Raw genomic sequence first — 19,418 nt, 5'->3', positions numbered from 1 at the left:
TACAATTTATAAAAACTATACGGCTCAATGGATTTATTTCTGAGGTTTTTGATGTTTACAAAATGTATACGGGCCGTATAATTGTATACGGGCCGTATAGATGGATGTTTTTCAATTATCACGTTTTTCCCGTAAAAACACCATCATTCTAGGGTTTCTAAACTCTTCATCACCTTTAAACAACGTTGATCGGAACACGCCGCTTAAATCGGAGCACAAGTAGAGTAACGTTACCGATCAGTCCGTTGATCAAGTAACTAGCAGAAGAACCCGACACAAACAAGTTCTCCACAGTTTGTTATTCAGATCTCTATTCGGTCATCTTTCCAAACTACAACACACGATAACTTTAAACTTTATAGTGTGTGATTTGACCAGGAAATGATTGGAGGTGATTGCTACTTTTAATAAGCTGTCATAGTTGTCAAATTCGATTTCAACAAATCTTTTCCTTTTCCTTCAATTTCTAGAACATTCTCCGTAACATGAAGACGTGTCGGGTTCTTCTACTAGTGGTATTTTAATGAAGTATTGAAGATTGAATGTGCAAACCCAACCGTTTTTTACTACGGAAATGGTGGCTATGCGAAATACAAACCGCAACCGTTTTTACTACGGAAACGGTGGCTATGCGAAATACAAACCGCAATCTTTTGTGACTATGGGAAATACAAATTTTCTTTTTGAGGTTGATGGATGTCCGTTATCTCAGTTGAGGCGGGCATTGTTTAAATCTGAATATAAGTAGATGTTACGTGTAACTTCATTAAACCAAGAACAAAGCCTATTTCGAAACACATGTGTTAGTATCAGGGTTGTTTATCACCCTGTGTGAGCATTGGAAACCCGACAAACAGTCTTGACAACTGTGACAGCTTATCTATCTGTGTGTGTCCCATCCATCCTGTTATAGCAATCAATATGATTAATTTTACAGATTTTTTTCTAATTAGCGTTGTTAACTACCAAAATAATGCATACACAAATAGTTCTAGTGGACGAAGCAAAGAGACCGTTGTGTATATGAATCACGTTTTTTTCTAATTAGCGTTGTTAACTACCTAGAAATTGATATGGTGAGTTGGTAATCAAAATCAAGAGGTCAGACAACGTGCCTTTCGAGATCCAAGAGGAAATAATCAAACGGCTTCCAGTAAAATCACTGATTCGATTTCGATCAGTCTCCAAATCATGGAAAGTTGTTGTTGTTATTGTGCCTATCTCGGTTGTTCAGTACTTTCGTGATAATAAAAAAAGAAATAATCAAACGGCTTCCAGTAAAATCACTGATTCGATTCCGATCAGTCTCCAAATCATGGAAAGTTGTTGTTGTTATTGTGCCTATCTCGGTTTATACGGTACTTTCGTGATAATAAAACAAGCAGACATTGATTTTGCCAAGATTGAAGGAAAGAATCTAGCAATAAGCGTCGTGGATTCTCAGCGTTATTCGAATGTAAGTGGATCGGGTTCTGCTAGTTATTCGGAACGTTTCGAATCATCACAGAAGACGTGTCGGGTTCAACTCTCCTATATCAACATACTCTTCTCCAGACGCTTAGTTGTTACGAATGACAACTTGAGGGGTCTAGTTAACTTTCATATTCAGATTCAGGAAGCAGATGATTTGAGCGCAGGAATCAATGCAAAACCCTCACCCTCAAAATCAACCACAAACCAAAGGAAAAAGGGCAGATAATGGCTGATGGTTCTTCGTTGAGGAAACCAAACGTAGACGGAAATGATAGGCCTGGTAACCGGAAGAGAAAAAACCCTAGTGCATATTCAATCTTCATTGCTTCATTAAAATTACAACACACGATAAAATGCTTGGAACTCACCTGATAACAAATAATCAGTTCAAACATTCAACAATCAACATCTGGAAATGATTGGAGGTGATTGCTACTTTTAATAAGTTGTACGGGTTTTGGTGTTTTGGTAGGTTGAAAGAGGTGAATGGTCCTTGTTTTTCCACATCATTCTGTCACTTTGTGTGTTGACGAAGCTGACAAACACATTGATATTTTCTCAAAATGTGCAAACTTGAAGAATCTCACATTAAAAGAGTTTGTGTCTTGTCTTTTAGGTTCTCTGCCTTAGATCGGTCATTCCTTGTGATACATGAACGTTGTATTCTTGTCTTTCAGAAGAGTTTGTATTGAACCAAGAATACTTCAAACATTCTAAACCCTACCTGGAAACAAACCAACAAAATCCTGATAGTCTTCTAGCAGAACCCGACACGTCTTCTATCATGTGACGGACACAGGTGCAAGAGAATGGCGAGTTATTTTCAGTTATTTCTGTTGATCCACAAATTCCATTGTTTAAATCAGAATCAGGTTCTCAAAACAAGGATCGTTCTAATAGATTAAAGAGAATAAACCATTTTTTACCATTTTTTACCCATAGTATACGGGCCGTATAATAATATACGACCCGTATACATCGTTCGTGTACATTGTATACGATCGGTAAAAAAATTTTTACCGAGAGTATACGGGCGTATAAACCGTATACGGCCCGTATATATATGGTAAAAAATGGTAAAAACCTCTGTAATCTTTATATAGTGTGTGATTTGACCGGTTGTATTAAGTTATCACTGTTGAATTTGATTTCAACAAATCTTTTCCTTTTCCTTCAATTTCTAGAACATTCTCCGTAACATGAAGAGAAACAATTGTATTTTTTTAGTTGCTTCTCTTGTTAAGTTTCTGAACCAACCGAAATCCACAAATTCCAACAGTTACTTCGTTTTTACCGTCCGGTTTCCAAACTCTTTCACTCAAAGTTAATATTCACTATGGTGGATGCAAGCATAAAGTTAGAAAAATACTCAAGAAGATTGAAGAGTACACAACTGAAGGTTCAGTGCACGAAAAGTTTCTTACGAACGATATGTATCAGGAAGCTCATTATCAACAACTTGTGAGTGGGAATATGGTTATGAAGAATAGTATGGATAAACAATCACCGGTACGGATTTTGGTGTTTTGGTAGGTTGAAAGAGGTGAATGGTCCTTGTTTTTCCATGTATCAACAATCACCGGACGATATGTATCAACAACTTGTGAGTGGGATCATTTTAATCATCACAGAATACGTGTCGGGTTCTTCTGCTAGTAGTATGAGTCTGAGTCCATTGTGGTTCGTGAACGTATTGTTGAAATCGTCCATCACTTAAGACCTTGAAAGATTTGTTGAAATCGAAGAAAAGAGTAACTAGCAGAAGACGTGTTGGGTTCTTCCAACAAATTGTGTATGTGCTTGTGCTGTAGAAACCGGTGATGAACTTGTGCTGTAGAACGTTGGAAACCCGACAAACAGTCTTGACAACTTGAGGGGTCTAGTTAACTTTCAGATTCAGATTCAGGAAACAGATGATTTGTAAAAAAAAACGGTTGATGAAACCGAAGCTGTTATTTCTGTTGTTTAGTACTTCCGAGATCTGATCCAACCGAAATCCACAAATTCCAACAAAGTGAAATGTGATCAAACTTGGACATCTGACGTAAATGTTGATTCAGATCTCTATTCGGTCATCCTTCCAAGCTACAACACACGATAACTTTACACTTTATATAGTGTGTGATTTGACCGGTTGTATTCAGATCTCTATTCGGTCATCTTTCCAAGCTGAAACCAAACGTAGACGGAGATGATATGCCTGGTAACCGGAAGAGAAAAAACCGCAGTGATTCGGAATGTTTCGAATCATCACAGAAGACGTGTCGGGTTCTTCTGCTAGTGATTCGAAATGTTTCGAATCATCACAGAAGACGTGTCGGGTTCTTCTGCTAGTAGTATGAGTCTGAGTCAATTGTGGTTTGGGAATGTTTCAAATCATCACAGAAGACGTGTCGGGTTCTGCTAATAGTATGAGTCTGGGTCCATGCGACGGACACAATTCTTGCAACTTAAATCCACAATCAATGTATACATATGCAAGAGAATGGCGAGTTATTTCCATTGTTTAAATCAGAATCAGGTTCTCAAGACAAGGATCGTTCTAATAGATTAAAGAGAATAAACCAATTTTTACCATTTTTTTCCCCATTGTATACGGGCCGTATAAAAATATACGACCCGTATACAATCATCGTATACATAGTATACGATCGGTAAAAATATTTTTTACCAATCGTATACGGCCATATAAACGGTATATGACCCGTATACGCATGGTAAAAAATGGTAAAAACCTCTTTAATCTATTAGAATGATCCAATAAACGAAGAACAAAGTCTATTTTCAAAACACAGGTTCATACAGTGCTGTAATAGGTTGTGGTTCAGCCAAAATGACATCTAGCATTACTAACGGTTCAAGTAGGTATCTAAAATTCTGAAAATTCAGGTTTACCTTGTTAGTTTCTCAAACACTAATAAACATCTGCTTCCTGAATCTGAATCAGAATGTTAACTCTTTCACTCATAAACATCTGCTTCCTGAATCTGAATCAGAATGTTAACTCTTTCATTTTCATGAGGTAAAACCGGTTTCAACATCGAGGGTTGTATCGGAATCAGGTGTTGGAAGGATTGTAGTAGTAGGACATTGGTACCACTGTGAAAGTTGCATCAGGAAGCTCAAATTTAACGGACCGGTTATTCGACTGAGTAATCAATTGTATTTTTTTAGTTGATTCTCTTGTTAAGTTTTTCTGACCCAACCGAAATCCACAAATTCAAGTCAAGGATCGTTCTAATAGATTAATGAGAATAAACCCTCGTTTCTTCATCTTCATCTTCAAGAACAATGATGAACATATGATGTCTTTTTCGCAGAACGTGGTTGATTGCGGTGGTTTGGGTCTAGGTTGTCAGAGAGAGAAAATGAGGTGAGATAGTCTGATACAATAAGGATGTTGGGAATTAAACGCATGTACGTGACAAAACAAGGATCGTTCTAATAGATTAAAGAGAATAAAGCAAGGATGTTGTGAATTCGCATAAACATATATTCGTTTCATAATCTCCTCCTATAAATCAACCACAACTGACAAAGAGCCTGTATTAGAAACCATCCTATGTCTTTTACCAACCGAAGAGGCGGCAAGGACAGATAATACTTCATTTGTCGAGAAACCATACTGTCAATAAACTACCATCTTTTACTCATAAACCCTTGAATCCCAACGCTTCTCTAAAAGAGCCTGTATTAGAAACCATCCTATGTCTTTTACCAACCGGAGAGGCAGCAAGGACAGATAATACTTCATTTGTCGAGAAACCATATTGTCAATAAACTACCATCTTTTACTCATAAACCCTTGAATCCCAACGCTTCTCTAAAAGAGCCTGTATTAGAAACCATCCTATGTCTTTTACCAACCGAAGAGGCAGCAAGGGCAGATAATACTTCATTTGTCAAGAAACCATATTGTCAAGAAACTAACATCTTTTAATACTTCATTTGTAACCGTAAGGATAATGCAAATTTGTACGTAAAGATCTCTACACAAACTGTGTATGTGCTTGTCCTGTAGAAACCGGTGATGAATTTGTGTATCTAAATCAGGTTCTCTGCCTTAGATCGGTCATTCCTTGTGATACATGAACGTTGTATTCTTGTCTTTCAGAAGAGTTGGTATTGAACCAAGAATACTTCAAACATTCTAAACCCTACTTGGAAACAAACCAACAAAATCCTTATACTCTTCTAGCAGAACCCAACACGTCTTCTATGATGATTCGAAATATTCACGAACCACAATGGAATCAGACTCATACTACTCACCCTCCCCTGAGGAAAAGTTTTCCCGACGACTCAAGACAAAGCAGTTGGTTTGGGTTCATATCAGCGTTGTTTATCACCCTGTGTAAGCATTGGAAGCCCGACCACTAGCAGAATCATTGCATTACATCCCCGTTAAAAACAAGTGATTAAAACGCTTCTCCTTACAACTCTCATCAAATGCCTCACCCTTCCTTTTTATTACAGTCATACGACACGTTTTTTTGTTTTCAATCTTTGTTACTTGTTAAAGTTTTATTTTTTTCTACTTTTAGAAAGATTTGGCCACCTAACGACTGTAAAATGTCTCGTGTGATTGACATCTTAAATCCATTAAATACTTTGGGTAAAATCTAATTTTCTTTTCATACGGGCCGTATACAGTTATACGGCCCGTATACATTATTCGTATCCATTGTATACGACCAGGCAAATTCTTTACACATGGTGTATACGGGCCGTATACAGTTATACTGCCCGTATGGAATGAAAAAAAACTGACAAAGTCTGAAGGCACAGACTTTGTTAGTTTTATTTTATTATATACGGGCCGTATAACTGTATACAGCTCGTATACACCATGTGTAAATAAGTTTTTGTCATGTATTAATATTAGGACCCAATTTTAATCCACTAACTATGGTTATTATTATCTATTAATTTATTTTATCCAATCTCGTCTGTCATTTTATTATTGTTTTTGTCACCATCATCACAACTAAATGAATTCTATTTTTCTTGTTTTCTTTTTTTCCTGTAAAAGGACTTTTGTCATAAAGGACTAGTTTTACATGTTTTCAATAAGAGAAAAATGCTTGGATAGTCTTTGTGGTTTCGCATTTTTTCACCTATAGTCCTCAACTTTTTAAAATTACTTGAATAGTCCCCAACTTTTCATTTTTTGTTCCCGGATAGTCCCTGGGTCTAACTTCAGTTTGTTTTCTCTGTTAAGTGGGTGTGAAATGACAAAAATACCCTTTCCTTTAAAAGGCCAAACCACAGGGACTATCCGGGCACCTTCTACATTTTTAGAGAAAAACCCCACCACCACACTTTCCGGCGAACTTTTCCGGCGAAATTAATTTCCGGCGAACTTTTAGAGAAAAACCAAATCCACAGACACCGAGTCAAACCACAAACACCACGTTCCTCACCGGCGACGTAACCATCATTTGGATCTTTATTTGTATCTTCAAAGTCCATTGTAGCCACTTCAATTTGGGTGTTACACATGTTTGAAGTTTGAACTTTATAAACTATGTATTCTACAACTGCCTATGAACTCGTGGCTTTTGTCTCAACTAACATTGACATTATCATGGCAGGAGGGAGCAAGCAAAGAGGACATTGAACTTCTCCCAAAATTCACATTTTGTCGGGATGGTGCAGCTGGAAAAACTAGTGATGAGATACAAGGACTGTGTGGTGGAGTAATGACCGAGTGTGGCACCGTAACACCCATTGAACATGTTCTCTCACCTGAAGATGCAGTAAGATCTCTCTCTCTCACGAACTAACCACTTACTGTTAGGTACAATAAAGTTGTGGACTGGTTTATAATCTGCATTGTGTGTAAATATTGTCCAATTCAGTTTAGTAAAATAAAGTGTCAACTGCACGAAATAGAAACCAATTTACATTTTAGGGTAAACGTCATACAATAGCAATCTGAAACAGAGAAATGGTGTGATAGTTAGTGACGGAGGTGAACGGAGGTCGGAGAATCGGAAAAGATCATGTGTTGTCGGAGATGAAAAGATGAAGATCGGTGGAAGTTGTTTTGATGATGATAGTTAACGGAGAACAAAAGTTGCAGGTTGGTCGGAGATGAACGGAACAAGGTTGCAGGTTGGTCGACGGAGGTAAGTTGCAGGTGGTGGTTGTGTGGAGCATCAGAGATCGACGGTTGTTCGCGGTGGCGCTGGTGAGTCAGACTCGGTTTCTCCAGTGACGGTTACGTCGCCAGTGAGGAACGTGGTGTTTGTGGTTTGACTCGGTGTCTGTGGATTTGGTTTTTCTCTAAAAGTTCGCCGGAAAGTGTGGTGGTAGGGTTTTTCTCTAAAAATGTAGAAGATGCCCGGATAGTTCCTGTGGTTTGGCCTTTTAAAGGAAAGGGTATTTTTGTCATTTCACACTCACTTAACAGAGAAAACAAACTGAAGTTAGACCCAGGGACTATCCGGGAACAAAAAATGAAAAGTTGGGGACTATTCAGGTAATTTTAGAAAGTTGGGGACTATAGGTGAAAAAATGCGAAACCACAAGGACTATCCGGGCATTTTTCTCTTTCAATAAATTAGAATAGATTTGATATCGAATAGATTTGGTAATAGAGGCTTTGAATTCAAAGAGGGTAAAAATATACGAGTATAAGAGTCTCAACCGTAATGCGCCTAGCGGACTCAAGATTTTCTAACTATAGGTTCACCTTTTTTGGTAATCAGATCAAAAGCTCTTTAAACAACGTTACATTTTTTTTATTGACTTCCAATCCTAATATATTGTTATTAACCACCTATACCTGCTTCTTATAAGATTTGAACCATCCATCTTTTAAACAGAAAGGAAACACCTTACCACCATAATGTCTCTTAGAAACTAACTCAAGATTACATACATACCTACCAAAACTATAATAAACATCTTTAAGTTTATAACACTCTTGATTTTTATGTTACAAAAAATAAAACATTAAAAAAAAGAAAAAAAAAAGAATGTACACTAAAACCACAAGAACCCGTGTGCTAACGATATGTTAACACACTTTTAGCCTAATATACTCTATATTTTATAACATTTTCGGCGGTATAAATTTAAAAATAATCACTTAATCTATATTTTATAACATTCTCGGGATAAATTTAAAAAATAATCACTTAACATTGTTAAAGAATACTAAAAGGTTATAGATCATGGATTACTCGTGTCTCGTGGGCTTAAGAATAGAGTGTATATGTTAGATCTTGTGCGTATTCATATTATATAGCTTTTACAGATTAGACATTTCGGTGTGTAACTGTGTATTGCTTTGTATTGTTGTTATTGGATCACACATAAGCCCAGTAAGGGGTGTAGGAGTTATAAGATGAGGTGTTGGGCCGGGCTTAGTCCCAATTGTTTTGGGCCCAACTCAAATAGTTGCCTGTGTTGGGTATGATAAAGACAGATAAACCTTTATTTGAGGAATTGTCTCAAATTGGTTCTCCTTTCATTGTTGGTAAACTATTTATATATAGTCTAATTTGCAACAACTCTGTGCATTAGTGTGTTGTATGGGAGGCTTTACTTGTATTATAGGCATCTCTTTATTGCACTTTGTGTTGTTTTCTTTGTACACTTGACATCAGCTTCATCTTTAAGCTTTCAGTGCAACAACTCTGTGCATTAGTGTGTTGTATGGGAGGCTTTACTTGTATTATAGGCATCTCTTTATTGCACTTTGTGTTGTTTTCTTTGTGCACTTGACATCAGCTTCATCTTTAAGCTTTCAGTTAAAACCACAAACAAACCCTAACTCAAATGGGCGTTCTCCACATCCTCCTTCCAATACCTAAAGTCGTGGGTGTTGTTTACGCAAGAGAGAGAGTGAGAGAGCACCAAATGAGAAAGGGCAGAGAAGAAAGGAAACCGAGAGGTTCCAGTCTCCAGTGACGACAGATCCACGGTGGTTTGAGGCGGAGCTACGACAGTGGTGAGGATGAACAATATGGTGGCTAGATTATGTTTCCTTCACCTTCCTCGGCCCTCTGGATTGAAGTTGTTTCAGATTGTCATGAAGAAAATTCCGTCACGACAATCATGGTTTGTTTTCTTACAAATCTTCATCCATCAGACCATAATCTTAACTTCACTTTCCTTTATTTCATAGCTATGTTGTTTTTTTAAAGCACTTATGGAAGCAAGCCTTTCGTGTTCAGACAGAGGTATGTGCTACACTGTATGTTGAAATTTATTTAGTGATTCAACCAGCTTCATTCAGAATGCAATTACTTTTTACTCTTAGTTCTTAACTGGGTGTCTTTTGATAAAATGTCTAAACTTTGTATCATTAGACTACATTGATCAGAAGAATCAATATTCTTGATGCTGTTATATTATAATGATGAAAAAAACAAGAATTTAATGGGTACCGGTTCGCTCTCTTCATCATGTGGCTTAGATGGCGTACATTGATGAGTGGGCTTCAATTCAAAAGGAGCACGAATCTGCCTTATTTGCAACCACTAATGATCTACAAGCAAGAAGCCTTTCACTTCCAATTACCGGAGGGGTAAAGGTACGTCTTTTCCTAAAAGGTTACTTAAGTCATTTCACATATAGAGTAACAATCAACTTATAGCATGCAGGCAGATCTTAAGAGTTTGAAGTTGATTGTTTTTTCAACTATCCAAGTACTACAGGCAACAATATCCTGTATACAGTCAACACTATCAAAGGTGAGATTTCTCTTGAGTGATTTGTCTTGAGTGATTTTAATATTACATAAATATTTGTCTTGAGTGATTTTAATACACTACAGGCAACGATAACCATTATCTAAAGCTTTGATAAATCGGCCCATTCACAAGTAAATGGGTCGAAAGTGCGACCTTCAATAATAAAAGTTTTCGGGTTGAACGGGCCGTGTTCGGGTCAATCCAGGAATATTCGGGTCAGGTTCAGGTTCATTGGTATGAGACAATTTTCGGGCTCGGGTCGGGTTCGCGTTCATATAAAATTTTCGGGTTCGGGTCGGGTTGGGTTGGACCCGCCAACCCGCAAACACGACCTGTTTAGCACCCCTAATTTAAATGATAGAAAAATCAAGAATCTTGGATTATAAGGGGTGTTCAGAAAAAACCGTAACCAAATAAAAACCGTAAACCGAACTGTAACCGTAACCAAATAAACCGATCCGAATAACGAATTCGGTTTTTGGTTTGGTTTCTAACCGAAATCGAATTGTGAATATGGTTTTTGGTTCGGTTTATGGATCCACATTTTATTTTATTTGGTTTATTCAGTTTATTTGGATAACCGAATAAACCATTTAACTTAATTAATTATTAAATAAAAATGAAATATTTTATAAATCATATACAATTTATTAGCCCAAAATAGTTATTTTTTTATGCAGCCCAAAATACCAAATGTAAATCTAAAAACCCAACTCAAACTCACTCATTTCTAAAATAATAGAAGTTTAGACCTATAGAAACTAGGGTTTAGGATTTCTACATTTTCTTGGAGAAAGACTCATGTTTGAAGATTATTTATATTTTGTGCCGTTAGACTTGTTAACTATTTATAGTTTCTATGATCTACGTTTTGAAGCTTTAACTTTGTGGTTGTGTCTACGACTACTTTACGGATGTGTTTGTTTTATTTCGCAATGAAACGTTCTTGTATTCATATATTTTTAGGTGTAAATTAGTTGCGATGTTCGAAAGTTAGAACACAAACATAAATATAAATTAGGGAAAAAAAGTACTTAGTACAATTTGGTTAGATTTGGTTTATTTGGATTGTTTGGTTTCTAACCGAAACCAAACCGAATTGAATTTGGTTTGGTTTGGATCGGTTTGCATATTTCTTATTTGGTTTGGGGTACAAAATTTTGAAAACCGAATAAACCGAACCGAATAAACCAAATAAACCATAAACCGAACCGATGAACACCCCTGGATTATAGGCCACTTATTGGTTCTTGAATTACTCTGTTGTTAACTCTTCTTTGTATGTTAAGCTAAATGTTGACAAAAATAGACATGTTGATTTAATTTTACCTTTACTAACCATTTACATTTGTGGTGTAATCCGACAAGTGTCATTTGGGATATTGTATATACACATTAGGGGTGTGGCGTGGCTTAGCTTGGCATGACCAACCATGATATAACATTGTAGTTATAGTTACTACTTACTACGAACTATGATCCGGAGGTTAATTATAACCGGAGTTTGCTGATCGACTACACGTTAACGTGTAGTCAATTTCGTTGCCCGCGGCGCAACGCGCGTGTGACAGTTTTCTAGTTTTTATAAATTTATAAACTTCACTGGAGTATGATCCTCTTTATTTCTTCGAGAGTTGAGGCATAATGTATCAGATATCAAGATTTTTCTAAGACGATCTCGACTAACATGTCATCATTCATCTCATCGTCACCATCATCATCTCAGTCGCCTCCTTCACCATTGTCTCGAACAATTACTAGAAGAAGCGAAGTGGAAGTGATAACTTACAAATTAGAAAACATATGTAATATGATATTAGAGATTTTTGTAACTTGTCATCCATGTTTAGTTTGAAAATCTAGCAAGTAGATGGATATGCACGCGTCTGAAAATTTGGTAAAAGTAATCAACTTTGAATATAATTATTTTCTTATACTAAATAACTAGTCTAAGTACCCGTGTAATACACGGGTTGCTAAACAACAAACAACTTATACTTTAATGCGTATATACTTTATTACATGTTCGTTCGAATATTAACATAAATGATAGAAACTACGTGAAATAAGAAAAATACATGATAAACATAAAAAATTCACAAGTCATTGAATATCTCTTTATATACAACACTCATTGTTTTATTGTACATTTGCCTTCTTTGTCAAGTATTAGTAACTTGATTCCATCTAGTCTTGTAACCCTCGATAAAGCTACGTACAATTGACCATGTGTGAAAACTGGTTGTCTCAAGTACAAACCAACCTTAGATAGCGACTGGCCCTGGCTTTTGTTGATCGTCATCACAAAACATATAGCTTTTGGAAATTGCATCTTTTGAAATGCGAAAGGTATCTTTTACGTTATTCTGTTTCACTGTGTTTACCAAATATTATATGACAGATGAATTATTTCGCACATGGAAGTAGTCTAGGAAATTGAGAAGTTTTTAACTCAAAATAATTCATCGCAAGTGTTCAACAAATTGCTAGCCAAAAGACACAGCCACCGCCCCCTATACAATGTCTAGGTTTTCAAAATTGCTCCATTTCTCCAACACAAGCCAAATAATTTTGGATCTTTTGACAGCCCACCAGTAAGATCCAGCGTTAATCTTTTCCACTACCAGCTGCATTGAAGAAGCTTTACCACTGATCGGTTTTTTAGTTTACCACTCCAAAATGGTTAACCACTCCTTACACCCTTATAACTAATACCAATCTATAAATGCCTGGACACAGAAACCATAAACTTTTTTCAACCAGCCAAACAACTTTCATTAATACTACTGAAATGGTACAAAAATTTCACCTCAGCTGAGGCCAACTTATAGAAAATACTACCATCTTAACAAACAAAAATAAGCTAATGACACCTAAATTTACTTCCTTAATACAGACCGAAGCTAAAAACAAATTAACCACACCTCAAAGCAGACTATAAAATTCTCACGGATACGATGAACAATCTCGACCAAGCATCATGCCATTGGATCATCATATTGACCCGCATTCACCCAACCTTTTACTTCCTTTCCGCCAATATAGCAAACCACACTTGTATATGACGAATAACCTTGGAGCCGTATTTAACTAATAATATTTATACCCACAACCACTTGATGACCCGCTTTTTTTGCACACCAACCATCAAAGGACTCAACAATTGTGTTTTTTAATCTATTCAAAGCCCCAAGTCATAAATTATCACTAATGAAACGTTCCTAGATTAATAGCAACCATTAGTCTAGGTAATCTTCGTCTTCTTCTAGTTCATACTCCAAACCAACTGCTGAATTAAACCCAATGATAATACATGCCCATCACAATGATAAACTGAACCAACCAAGATACATAATCACATGCCAGACCCATTTATAACAACTCCCTGACTTCACACAAAACTAACTTATGATGCCTTATATCCATCCAACTCTATAGATATAAATTCACATGCCAGCTTTTGGGGATTTTCGGTACCGGTACCGGTATTTTCGGTTCCGGTTCGGTACCGCTTGGTACCGAGCTCATCCATAGTTTCGATGTCCACACTTAGCAAAAGCGTGTTCCCTTTCTTCAACCTCAGAGAGTTGTGAAGCCATGAATACAAGCGTCTCTAATGAACATATTCTTGATGATCTAGCTTCACTTGACGAAAATGAAGCCGTGAATTATGTTCATCATTCCAAAATTAACTTTCCACTACTAATTATGCTACTGACCCGTATCATCTATGACCGAATAATCTGATTAGGTATATGTCACTCAAATTACACTTACACCTGCACAATAGATTCCATCAGATGCTAAGTTGATTAGATAGCTAACCTTAAGTGTTTGGAAAATACATTGTAGTTCGCTTGCATCACCAAATGAGGTCTGAAAAGAAATTACCGACTTCATCAATCGCAAGCGCCTGTAAAATTCAGAAATGTTAGCAAGATCCAGAACTACAATTTTTCATATTAAAAACTTGGATGATAACGTGCTTAGACTGCTTAATATATATTTATAGCTCTATACCTTCATATTTGGATGATCTAACAATGGTCGTTGGGAAAAATGAATAACTAAAACGACAACAAAATATAATGGGATCAGAAAAATTATCACCAATATCAGTTCTGTCTGCACCTAATCAATAGATTTAACTCACGAATTCGTAATAGCAGTTCATGTGAAAATTTTAGCAGAACCCTTTTCCAATATTCTGTATATTTCATCAGCAGTAGAAACTATCTCCTCTTCTAAGCCTCTAACAAGTACACCACCCTTTCCATCTTCCATTAACGCTATCGGTTACTTAGGCTTATCTTCTGGAAACTTTGAAGCTTCTTCGGGAGCTAAAAGATCGGTTATTTCCTCATTGTACAGCTCTAGAAACGTAACTTTCATATTGTATTCTGCATTTTGAGCTTCTAATATGTCAAATATTTGCCTAACAGCCCTCGGAATCACACCTGCATCACTTGGGAATTCCCGTTCTAAAACAAAAAAAAAGTTGGTTATTACCCAAAATCTATGCAGTTAACGCGGTAAAAAATCAGATATCGATCAAGACAGATATTTAAGATTGGGTTATCGCGGTGGGATATCGGTAATTTTAATATCATGCAGAATTTATATATATAGCAGTTTAACACTAACAATTCAGTATACTCTCCTATCATTAAGAAATTAACCTTTCCAACTTGCAAAAGTTAAATTGTAGCAAGTGATGAAGGCTTAAAACACTAACATTTTACACTAACAATTAACAATTAAGACTTAAAACACTAATAATAGCAATAAGAAGAAAGATGAATGGTAGATTTAAGAAGAAAGGTACTGGTATCGGGAAAGTCGGTGATATATCGGTCAAATATTGGTCAATATCGCTGATAATGTTGGTACCAATATTCTGACTGATATTTAACACCGATATCTTACAGGAGGACCGATATATCGGTGATATACCACCGATATTAACGGTATAGCCCAAAATAAAAGCCGAAAAACAAACGGGTTCATTTCATTTGGGGTGAAAGTATACCTCTTTCCTCCCTCCTTCCATTGTGTATGTTTTTCCGGTTCCCGTTTGGGTGTATGCAAATATAGTGCAGTTGTAGCCCTCGAGAACTTCAAAAACCATGGGAGACACTGCTGAATGATACAAGTCTCTTTGTTGGGATTTTGGACTGAATACCTACGGATATTGTACCAGATTAGCACATGAAACAACACAAATTCAATTTTGGTTTCTTCAAAAAATAAAGATTATGATTGCTTTAAGAGAAGCTTTACCCTTTGGTTTCATTTCTCTTCGGAGACATACTACATTTGTATATAAAGATGATAAACATAAATGCATTAGTAAAAAACACACCTTATCAAACACAAATGATCTATCAATCTGCTTGTTAGCTATGTTTTGAACTGCACATACTTCCCTCTTGTTTTCTGCACATGTAACCACCACTGGTGTGTGTAGTTTTTCCTCATCAGCATTCAGCGGTCTACAACACAATAATACCATTTTTTAAATTTTTGTGTACCAACATTCAGAATTTAAAATTATATTTAAATGCCTGAAGACAAAAAAGTACACACCTGCATCTCACAACAACCTGAACATTTACCCCTTTTTCTTTATCATATTTACCACTAATATTTCCTTCTACATGTCGAATATCTCTTGCTGACTTCTCAACAGATCTCGGAGTCTGAGATAGGGATGAGCTCGGTACCGGAACCGAAAGTACCGGTACAAAAAATCCTCAAAAGTGGGAACCGGTACCGGTACCGAATATACCCGGTTCGGTACCGGTACGGTACCGGTATTTAAGGGTAAAAACCGGTAAATACCGGTACCGAACCGGTACCGTACCGGACCGGTACCGAACCGGTACCGAAAATATCAAAAGTCGGTACCGAATCGGTACCGAAAAGGTACCCGGTTCGGTAAATTCGGTACCGGTACCGGTTCGGTACCGGTACCGGGTCCATTTTGCTCATCCCTAGTCTGAGATGGTGAACTCGGTATCGCATTTCCTCCCTTCTTGTCCATAACTTTACAATTAGGTCTTCAAATCACCAATTTTTCACTGTCGGCTAATTTCAAATCTGAAAAATTCAATCAATCAATAAACCTAGGGTTTCCAAAAAACTTAATCTAAAATACATATTTTCAAGAAGAAAATTAAATTAAAAAATCCAGTATCCAAATATCTAAGATTGTCTACTTGCAGATCAGAGATCACGAAACACAATTTAAAAATTTAAGAAAATGTAGGAGCAACGACACACTCCTACAGTTTCACCGTTTGACTCACTGAGTCAACTCAGTCATAACTGACCTATCCTTGCAAGGTAAGCATTGTTTATCACAAGCATTAATGAGAAAATTCACTCCAATAGTTTCACTGTTTGACTCACTGAGAGAACTCATATCTGAAAGTTTAAATTCTAGGTCAAGACAAAGAACATCATCAATCAACTGTAAATAAAAAAACAAAAATCATACCTCGTCACTTCGATTAGGAAGCTGGTGATAAATCATATTCGATTCGTTGTAAACAGGAAACGCTTTTTTAATCGCCCTTCGATATGCATCCTCATCGTTCAAAATTGAAGTAGGTTTGCCGTAATTGATACCAAGCTCTCTCTTGCATACACACACCTCTGGCATCTCCATATCTTTCTGCCTCTCAGTTGGGTTTTTTCTTTCCTCTATGCTGATAGCACATATTATCGGTTGTGGCATGACCTGTGAAACTAAACAAAACGTGGCAACAAATTAAAAAGTGATGCAAGATCAAGTTGTATATCAACCTGCAAGATAACAAAAATGTATAAGTGTCTTTGTTTAAGTAAATATATAAAATGGCTTGTAAGATAATTGATGCTTACATGCATGTCCAGGAACATATGAAAGAGATCTATATTCTAGAAGTTTGGAATCCACCTTTTAACCACTCTTTATCTGTATGGGTTCCGCTTCATCATACTCGTTGATAACAGAGATCGGTTTGAAGGCCAATGACTTGGGTCGTATTTGATCTTTTTTTGCGGCAGTCATTTATGTTTGTGTAAAGTGTTTTAAAGTAAAATAAAATATCAAAAAAATGTATATAAATAGTAAATTACTCATGTAAGAACGGAACAAATGCTTGTTGTTGCTGGTTGGCTTTTGGTAGGAAAATAAACCACATGACCATCCAACCAACAACGATACACTATCGTAGCCTAGGTCAGAATTTCCCGACCCAATTTTCATATAAGGGTTCATGGTTCATGGTACTTAAATAAACTAACGGGTTCATGGTTTTTTAACCAATAACGGATTAAAATAAGAATATTCATCAGTTTACTTGCAACAAAAAATATATAGAACACAATCAAAATTATCATGGTTTTTTAACCAATAAACTAACATGTAAAGGAAATTGCAGGACACTAAACCCTCAACCAATACAACACACCAATCTGGGTTGACTGTTGAGGCTCCATAAAATATACAAAGGCATGAATAATCAAAGACATAAAATGAGAAACCTACCGTAATTCGGCGAAAGTGTAGCTCATGGAACTGCAGAAGCAAAGCACATGAACAATTTCGATGAAATGAGATCAAAAGACATGCAAAAAAGGAGATCCGATGCTAATGTGTAAATAAAAAGAGACACATCATCACTACCATAGCATAATAGGGGAAAATGTCATATCTATGCTAACCTGTTGTTTTCCATCCTCTCTCATGCAAACCTTCATGTAAAAGATAATGTTTCATAAACGTTTTGAAGTTAAGATGATCCGATTTATAATCTAACCCAATTAACATGAACCAACTTATAAAGAAAAAGAGATCCACCTGGAAAGATGTGTAGAAAGGATCTGGTCGAACAAAGCTTAAGAACTCTGTAGAAAGGTGTATTCATGTTGAAACTGAATAGGAATAAACTGCATCAAAAAACAAATAATATCTTGTGTATTATATGGGTTAGACTTCTAATAAGCAAAAGAATAAAAACATTTGAATGATGCACTTTTAAAGAAACATAGGTAAATGACTACTTTTATTATACAACAACAATATAACAGGTACATTTAAGGTCCTAAAGAGAATTAAGGATAAAAATGTGAAATGGGTCAAAATGAATATACCACTGAATCAGCTTTTGAAACGTCCCACGGGTCCTTTTTGAAGTCTCCATCATCATATATATACCACTCATTACGTTCCCGTTTGCACAACTTTAAGACTACTTTCAGCTCTTCGTCCAAACCCTAATGCTTAGATCCAAACATTAAATCATCATGAAATTTTCAAACACATACTATCGAATAACACAATAAAAAAAAATAGTGATAGGAATCCATTACTAAACTCAACGAAACCACAAAATTGATGAATCATTTTAACGTCCCAAATACGATATGAATACATGACAAAGATAGCACAACGAACCATATTGGGTGGGGGTCAAAGAAAGACAACTTTAGTCCCAAATTAAGAGCACATGACCAATAAAATGACATAATTATATAGCTTTTATGAATGCTAAAACTTGAAAACTTACATTCTGCATACACAATAGAATACCAAATGTTGCCACCAGGTATTCGGTAACCTGGTTGTCACTCCATTCTGCATACACAATAAAAGAAAATCACAATTTCATACAAAAAAAGAAGCAAAAATGCCCATGCTACAACAATGGCAACCGTGCACTTCCCATCTGATTCGGTTTTATTGTCTAGAAGTTCCATGTTCGGTCCGGTTTCAACTTGACACACAATCCTACTCATATAAACATCATATATGAGACAATCTTTTCAACTTTGAATTGAAAAAATAAGAGTGGGAATACAAAATACAAAACCCCTGGTGTTCTTAAAATCTAAAAGTCCCGAAAAAGAAAATTTTGTTTAAATAGGGGTTTTTATGCCGAACTCAACCAAGTGTATGTAAGAACATAATACGCACAATTTAGACGAATAAATGTTTATATAAACCAAAAAAAAAAAAATCAAAGTTCTAACCTGTATGGTTCCATTTCTTAAACCCCTTTAGAATCAGTTGTGCACTCAAAATACACATTGTGATACAACTAATTCAATTCCTGTGATCAAGACCCAATTGAAAGATTTCAGACTTTTGAAATAACAGAATCATAATCCCTCCTGTACCTACAATTAACGTTTCACAGGTATAATTAGTAAACACGTATAGAAAAACATGACGAATCATTGTTTGACACGCAC

The 19,418-nt window shown here is 36.2% G+C and overlaps 1 protein-coding gene and 1 long non-coding RNA gene across 11 annotated transcripts; one reads left to right on the top strand and one right to left on the bottom strand.

Annotated features, from left to right (window-relative positions):
• Positions 1–9,018: 9,018 nt before the first annotated feature.
• On the top strand, positions 9,019–12,112 carry LOC110877690 (AUGMIN subunit 8). Of its 10 annotated transcripts, none has more exons than XM_035975168.1 (5): positions 9,022–9,543; positions 9,660–9,665; positions 9,902–10,018; positions 10,089–10,178; positions 11,547–12,084. In XM_035975168.1, exons 1-5 carry the CDS (start codon positions 9,463–9,465, stop codon positions 11,613–11,615), a joined length of 363 nt encoding a protein of 120 aa, XP_035831061.1. In that variant the 5' UTR covers positions 9,022–9,462; the 3' UTR covers positions 11,616–12,084. The 10 variants fall into 10 exon arrangements, 4 of the variants coding, with proteins under 4 accessions (XP_035831061.1, XP_035831059.1, XP_021981570.1 ...); XM_035975166.1 differs by having other exon boundaries at positions 9,023–9,543; positions 9,611–9,665; positions 11,547–12,082; XM_022125878.2 differs by having other exon boundaries at positions 9,025–9,543; positions 9,611–9,665; positions 10,262–12,086.
• A 2,085-nt stretch (positions 12,113–14,197) lies between these two features.
• On the bottom strand, positions 14,198–15,972 carry LOC118480366. Its single transcript, XR_004862196.1, has 5 exons — positions 15,765–15,972; positions 15,541–15,670; positions 15,208–15,360; positions 14,332–14,659; positions 14,198–14,245 (listed from the first exon to the last, which is right to left on the bottom strand). It is a non-coding gene; the product is annotated as an uncharacterized LOC118480366 (long non-coding RNA).
• Positions 15,973–19,418: the final 3,446 nt, after the last annotated feature.

This window comes from Helianthus annuus, chromosome 7 (genome assembly GCF_002127325.2).
Source record: "Helianthus annuus cultivar XRQ/B chromosome 7, HanXRQr2.0-SUNRISE, whole genome shotgun sequence".
In the NCBI taxonomy this organism is placed as follows: Eukaryota; Viridiplantae; Streptophyta; class Magnoliopsida; order Asterales; family Asteraceae; genus Helianthus; species Helianthus annuus.
Note: the sequence above shows the minus strand (reverse complement) of the source record. Positions and strands in the feature narration are given on the sequence as shown.

Excerpts from the sequence above, each read along its gene's own strand:
- LOC110877690 (XM_035975166.1), top strand. The coding sequence starts at position 9,440 with ATGAACAATATGGTGGCTAGATTATGTTTCCTTCACCTTCCTCGGCCC. Across the intron at positions 9,666-9,901 it reads CCTTTCGTGTTCAGACAGAG|ATGGCGTACATTGATGAGTG; the intron begins GTATGTGCTACA and ends CATGTGGCTTAG. Across the intron at positions 10,179-11,546 it reads TACAGTCAACACTATCAAAG|TGTCATTTGGGATATTGTAT; the intron begins GTGAGATTTCTC and ends TAATCCGACAAG.